Raw genomic sequence first — 7,421 nt, 5'->3', positions numbered from 1 at the left:
GAATCCTTGGAATTCTCAAACCTGTTAGCAGGTAGACTGGTGCCTTCCCTCCCTCATTGAGGGGGCTGCATTTTATATGAGATGGCAAACCCCCCAGTCAGAGTGTCCCAGCTATAGCCAGGGAGTGGACAATCATCCTCTGGTGAGTGGGAGGTGGTGGCACCAGGCACCAGGAAGGCTTGACTTTGCTCTCCAGAGAACCTTGTCTCCCCCCCTTGAGCCTGGGTTTGGCAGGGGTGGGGCCCATGGAGGCCTTGGAGCTGGGTGGGGTTGGGCAGTTGGGGGCTGGGCTGTACCAAGAGACTGACCCTGAGGGCTTACAGCCCAGTGCTTCGCACCCTGGCTCGCCTGAAGCCCACCATGATGCTGGAGGAGGGAATGTGGCAGACCATGCAGGAATGGCAGCACATGAGCACCGTTCAGAGGATGGCCTTTTATGAAATGGCAGCAAAGTGAGTCAGGGTCCTGGACCATGGGCGACATGGTGGGGTGGGTGGTGGGTGATGGGCAGGCCCCAGGGCAGGATCTGGCCCTGGTGCTAGCAATCAGAGAGGATGCAAGAGGAGGCTGGCACCTGACACCTCCTGTTCCCTGAATCCCCAAATCCTATTGGCCTCCAGAATCCCCTCTGCCACCTGGAGAGCTTGGCTCTTCCAGCCTGCCTGTCCCAGGAGCTCTGCCCTACCGTGATGCTGATGTGGGGAGGCCTCAGGATGGCCTTGGGGAGCACGGCAGCCCAGGAGGGGGTCCCCTGAAGGCATGGGGGCTGTGCAGGGGTGAGGACTCCACCCAGCAGCCTGGCACCCCTTCATGCTGGGTGCCTGGCCGTCACGGACCTAGCGTATGGTAGGCCTCTCCTCATCAGTGGTGGCTGGAATGGGTAACCGGCCATCCTTGGGGAAGCCCATGGGTCTCTGGCCCTCCCTGTCATTTCTGCATGTGAACCTCCTAGTTTCCAAACAAAACCAAAGGAGCAGCTAGCTCTCAGTGGCAAGAGATGCCTCACCTCTAATGGTAGGATCCCCACTCCAGCCTGTGCTGGGCCCTGTCTCATGTGTGCTTTCCCGCAATCTCACTCCCAGCCCCAGTTTCTGGGTTCGGGCAAGGGCTCTGTGGGGATACGTGCCTGACCAGGCCACTGGCCATCTCCATTGTTTGGGTCAGACAAGGTCCAGGGGCACATGAGCAGGGGCCCCCACTGCCCACCATGTGTCCCTAAGCCTGGTCCCAGAGATTGACCTGGGTCTCTGCTGGGCCATGCCCTCCAGCTCCAGGGCTGGTCAGGCAGGAGGAGGCCCAGATCCTGGACCTGCGCCAGAGCAGCTCCCTGCTGTGACAGCACCGCACAGGGCCCTGACAGCCCCAAGGACACCCTCTCCTCACCCCCTCAGTCCTGCTGCCCTCGGTGGGCTCCAGAGCCCAGGTGGTTTTCTCACTGAGGCCTGTCCCTCAACACCCCCCAGGTTCATGCAATTTGAGGCAGAAGATGAGATCAGGATTGGGAACGTGACCTGCACAACACGGGCACAGGGCATGCCACCTCCAGCTCCACCAAAGCTGGCTCCTCAGGAACCCACATCCGGCAAAAAAGGCGCACTCAGTCTGTGAATCGCCTTCCACCTGGAGGTCAAGGCACAGGTAAGAGAGGCCTAGGCCTGGTCCCTGTTCCCAGATTGGTCCTTTTCCCTCAAAGGGGGAATTGGTCTTTCTGCATGGATAGCACCCGAGGGGGTCTCAGTCACCACTTTCCTCTCTGGGGTGTGGACCTGTTCCATTTAGAACCTCATCACCCTCCTCCCTGTCTAAGGGGCCCCTGTGAAATCTGCCTAACAAGTGTGCTGGTGGGGAGACCCTTGATCATTAGATGTTCCACATGTTCTCACACCTGACTTTTACCTGTCCCTGACTTGAATCTGGCCTCCCACAAAACCTGAGGCTCTGGCTGCTCCTCCCTCTTCCCACATGCATATCCATTGTCCCACAACAATGCCCTCCCCTGTGCCTGCTCAGGGGTCAGCATCTGGACGCTGGGTCCCCTCACTTGCCCTTCCTCCTGCTCTGCCTCAGCCTGTGCTCCAAGGAAACACGGCCCCAGGGTCCAGCACACCCACCCAAGGCCACGCAGAGCCTGGCAGCTGCTGGAGAACAAGGCCCCCAAGGAGATTCCCCCTGAGGCTCGCAGGGAGCATGGGGACATCCTGCAGGCACTGGTGGGTCCTGGCCCCTCAGCCACAGGGGAGTCAGATATGGAATGTCGAGAGGATGGATATGAGCTGCCACAGGACGAGGACGGCTGCTTCCCAGACCCGGATCTCCTCAGCTACGTGGACAAGCTGTGTTCCCAGGAGGACTTTGACACCAAGGTGGGCTGGGCCTGGAGTCTGAGACTCCAGGATTCCAGGGAGAGATGCTCTTAGCACCCTAGTTCTGGCTTTGGCCAAGGATAATGGGATTTAGGCTCTGGTCCTTGACCCTGACATCTGTGTGTCTTCCTGTGTGTCTGAGTGTACTTTGGTGCATAGGATGTGTATATGTGGATGTGTTAGTTGTACTTGTGTGTGTCTCTCTCTTTGTAGGCCTTTGTGTGTCTGTGTCGGTGCCTATGTGTTGGTGCTTTGGAGCACATGTGTCTGCATGTACACCTGCTTGTGAGCTTTACGTAAGAGTAGACAATACCTGTGGGAGTTTGAAAGCTCCCCCTTTGTGAGGGGGACTCTGGATTGGCCTCTGCCAGTCACGTTTTTCCCAGACCTTCCTGCCTCCCAGGGCACTCCTGCCAAGGCTGCTAACAGTTTCTTCCTTCCATTCCAGGTGGAGGCGGTCATTCACCCCCGATTCCTGGCAGAGTTGCTTTCCCCAGAAACAGAGTTGGATCTCTCGGGCCTGGCAGAGGAGCTGGAGCAGGAGGAAGGACTCTCCCCTGAAGAGGTGGCCATGGGAGGGACTGACACTTGGGAGATTGGGGGCAGGGGGGGTAGCCAGGTGACCCTGGAAATACAGGAGGAAAGGACCCAGGTCAGCCAGGGCCGAGGAGGGTCCTAGAGCAGGAGGCCCTGAAGGCTCTGTTCCTCCCTCCCCTGATGGAGAGGCCCTGCACCCGGGAGGCTGCCCAGGTGGGTGCAGGGCAGGAGGAATGGAAGGGGAGGAGGGGAGCCGGGGACAAGGCAAGGACCTTGCTGGGGAGAAGGTGCAGGAGGAAGGCTGGAGTGCCACAGGCTCTGTCTGTGGATGTGAGTCCCATCTCATCTCCCCCTGCCCATAAGCCCTGGAACTCCCTGGAGGGTGCTGAGCTTTCACTGTCCACCTCTCTCCCACCAGCTAGTGCAGACACAAGTCCTGGCCTCAGAGGAGGACGACGGGGTGCCAGCCACCCCCAATCACAATGTACCCCATCTGGACTCAAGACCTTCAGAGTCTTTGGCCCGACAAGATGCCCAGAGGAACGAGCAAGGCTCACAGCCCGTGGTCAGAGATGAAACCTGTACACCCCAGATGGATTTCCATGGCCATGTAAGGCACCCCCAAACAGACAGGGGCCTGTTCAGGCACAAAGGCTCTGTGCCCTCTCCAGGATATCAGGAACCCACTCAGGCTGGAACAGCACAGCCATTTCCTCATTAGGGCACAAAGCGCTCGGGCCCTCCATCAGGACCCAGGGCCAGCAAGGTTCTCAGGGAGGCCTCTCCTCTTAGTGAAGCCCCAGGGCTGGTTCACAGGTTCAGTGAGGATGAGGAGGAGCTCCCCAGCCTGGCCTTCCTCTTGGGCCTTCACCACAGCCTGCTGCCCTGGGGGCTGCCACAGAGCCCTGTCCCTGCCTCGGGTCTTGTCTGCACTGCAGGGCAGAGGGCCCAGAAAGCTTCCCAGGCCCCCTTTCCCCAGAGAATGGGCCTCAGCTCAGGCCCCCTGGAAGCTGCCAAGTCTAGAAAGCGGGCTCGGTGTGGAGGCCTGGCTGCTGCTGAGGACCTGGCCAGGCCTAGGGCTGACCTGCGGGGCTCTGGGAGGCACACCCTGGCTCTGGGGCTGGTTGACCCTTCCCAGCCCAAAAGGAGCAGGTGTGACCCATGTGTCACACGGAGGAGGAGGAAGTGGCACTGCAGCCTGTAGGGAACAGTGGGCCAGCCTTCCAGGGCCAGTCCAAGTGGGCAGCCCCCATGGAAGCCTTGGGCTCCTCCAGGACCTAGCAACCATCCTGGCTGCCATAGGGGTGGGGAGGAAGGACAGAATGACCAGAGCCAGGAGGGGGTGTGGGTGGGTGGGGTTAGGTGGTGGGGACTTGGGTCTGGGTGTGTGTGGGTGGGCACAGTAGCTCCTTTGCGATGGGGGATGTAAAACATGGATAAAATCGTTCTGTTGTGAAATGCACTTGGTCCACTGTCGTCTTGCATGTGCCTGTGTCCTCAGAGACGGGTCCTCCGAAGACAGAGAGGGGATCTGAGAGGAACAAAGCATGTGTGAGATCCCAGGCAGTCTGGATCCACAGGTGAATGACTAAGTCTTTCCTCCACAGAGACAAGGATGCCCAGGCTGCTCCTGGGAGTACACAGCTCTCACTAGCCCCAGGGACAGCCTCATCATCCCTGTCTCTCCAGCCTGCTGGGCTAGGGGCCCTCTGGGGCATCGGTTCCATGCTCTGCATCCCGGAACACTCTGGGGATAGAGAGCTGTTTTTGTGCCGTTCAGCCCTCTGGACACTCACCAGTAGTGAGAATGGAGGCTGGAGGCAGCACTTACCTCTAGAGAGTTTCTCTCTGCCTCTCTGAAGTGGGCAGATGACAGGCTGGGGAGATCCTCCACTCCTCCAGGGTGTCCTGTGTGGTTTGCCAGGTCAGAGAAGAAAAGGCTTGGCTGTAAGAATAGGACTTTCTGCTTCAGTGTCTTGTGGGTGGGGGAGCATCATATCGTCTTAGTTGTGTTGTTGCAATGTTCAAAATGGTGGAGGCAGCAGCCTCTTCGCCCCAGTGAGGACCAAACAATGGGGGGAATGAGTGACTCAAATTTCTTGGCCCGTTAATGTATTGGGGGGAGACTTAGATCATGTCCAGCCCACTGGCTTCCACCCCCAGGAAGTTTTTGATAAAGGAAGTCCTAAGACCTTATATAACCAGTGATAATTTTCTGATTTTAGTGAAGAGGGTTAAGGATCTAGGGTTTTTCCTGGGAACTTTCATATGCCACAGTGTCAGTGAGGGAAAAAAATGGTTTTAATTTAATACATAAGGTCTTTGATCAATTCTTTTGAAACCTGAATATATTTTATCTAATGTTTCTTGTGGAAATAAAGTTTTAGCTTTAGTAAACAAATGTACGTATTTGCAATGCAGTAACTTTACTTCTATTCTTTTCTACAAATATTGTGGGTCAGCGAAAATGTCTTGTAAAGGATCACAATGTAAACATTTTCAGGCTTTAAACACTATACTTCATCTGTTTTAAATTGTCAACTCTGCTGTTGTAGGATGAAAGCAGCCACAGGCAACACTTATTTTTAAGTGTGACCATGTTAAAACAAATCTGTATTTACCTAAACAGGCTGTTGGCCAGACTGGACACAAAGGCCGGTATACACTCACCCATACATGCACAATCCTTGGTCTTTTAAAACTTAAGTTCTGGCATCTTACATTATCAATGTAGATTTTACATTATCTTTATATCCTATGTTGGAATTTATTTATGATTTAAAAGTAAACTTTAAATACCTTACATAATTTATGCATGATTATAGAATGTCTACACACCCTAACAGTGACAATGCCAGATCCTCTCACCTCCTGAGCCATGAAGGAACTTCTACATGTTTTGTTTAATGTACTCATGAATATTCTGCCTTATCCTGAGCAACAAAACACACTTCAACTAATTCAAGAGAAATGAAATCATGAAGAATACATTCTTCAACCAAAATGGAATCAAACTACACTTTTAAATAACACACAACAGAAGAACCTCTAAAAACGTTGAAAGTTAACCACATAGTCATAAACGATGGGTCAAGCAGGAAGTCATTTCAAAGATAATAACAAAAAATACATAGCACTAAGTGAAAACAGTGCAACATATCAAACTTGTAGAACCCTGCTGAAGCCAAGATGAGAGGAATATTTATAGCACTAAATGCTCACATTATGCGATTAAGAAATGTTTCAAATCTGTAGTTTAAATTTGTACTTCAAGAAAATCAAAAGAGCAAAATCAACTCAAAAGAGATGGATAGAAATAATAGAGATAAAAGCAGAAATCACTGTAATTCACACAGAAAAACAACAAATATGGAAAAAATTTCATTCTTCAAATGGTAAAATACAATTCATTAACCTGTTGTAATTATGACAAAATTAATAGACATGATACAAATCATCAATATCAGGAGGGAAATGGGCTCTCATGATAGATCCTGTAGTCATTAATATGCCAATGAGAGATTACTATGAACAGTTTTACTGTTCTCATGAATTGTGTCCTAGAGAAAATGGAACAACCCCTCAAAAATCAGATACCAACATACCTGATAAAATAGATAATCTGAAAAGTTACATAATCATTAAGGAAACTAAATTCATAATTTAAATTTTTCTGAAAAAGAAATGTCCTGGTCCAGATGATTCCCCTGAAGTATTCTACAAAACATTGGAAGTAGAACTGTCCATCATCTCTTCCAGAAATTAGAAGAGGGAACTTTTCCTAATCTTTTATGAGGCCAGTACTAATTTGATACCAAAAGCAGACAAAGAAAGTACAAAACTGTAAAGGTATAGATGAGTATCTCTCATGAAGATACACACAAGCTCTCTCAAAACATTTAGCATTTTAAATCCATCATGTATATATAGAATGATACCTTATGACCAAGTAGAATTAATTCTTCATATGCAATGTTGATTCAATATTAGGAACTCCGCAATGAAAAAGAGTCCCCTGCTGCTAAAAATAACAACTTAGGTAAATTACCATGCAAGTTACACTGAATGAAAAAGCCCACCCCGAGAGGTTACATCCTGTATGATTCCACTTATATAATACTCTCGAGCTGATAAAATTAGGAAGAAATTCGTCAGGGTTACCTTTGCTTAAAGATGAAGTTAAGGGGACAGAAGAAAAGTGGGTGTGACTAAAAGGGCAACATGAGGGATCCTTATGGGAATGAAACTCTTGTTTTGTGCCTTTACTTTGGTGGCGAATACATGGATACATCCATATGATAAAATTGCATGAGGTAAATACATGCACAGACACACACAGACACATACACACACAAAATTCATATATGAGAAACTTGGAAACCTGAATATAATCGATGGACTGTATCAACGTGAATAATTTTGTTAAACTCTTGTACTATAATTTTGCAAGATGTTGCCACTGGTGAAAACCATGAAGGGTACACAGGAGCGCTATAATTTCTTACAATTGTATGTGGATGT

General features: G+C 50.8%; 1 protein-coding gene across 1 annotated transcript; it reads left to right on the top strand.

Moving 5' to 3' along the window:
- Positions 1–229: 229 nt before the first annotated feature.
- LOC146396309 (NUT family member 2G-like) lies at positions 230–5,303 on the top strand. Its single transcript, XM_084994666.1, has 2 exons — positions 230–2,363; positions 2,812–5,303. The coding sequence occupies exons 1-2, from the start codon at positions 2,247–2,249 to the stop codon at positions 3,040–3,042; spliced, it is 348 nt and encodes a 115-aa protein (XP_084850792.1). The 5' UTR covers positions 230–2,246; the 3' UTR covers positions 3,043–5,303.
- The last annotated feature ends 2,118 nt before the right edge of the window (positions 5,304–7,421 follow it).

This window comes from Sus scrofa, chromosome 14, assembly GCF_054392235.1.
Source record: "Sus scrofa isolate SSC_HxYL_T2T_F1_AM1 chromosome 14, Sscrofa_HxYL_maternal_Yorkshire_Landrace_v2.0, whole genome shotgun sequence".
NCBI lineage: Eukaryota > Metazoa > Chordata > Mammalia > Artiodactyla > Suidae > Sus > Sus scrofa.
The sequence above is the reverse complement of the archived record's forward strand: the minus strand, read 5'-3'. Positions and strand labels throughout refer to the sequence as shown.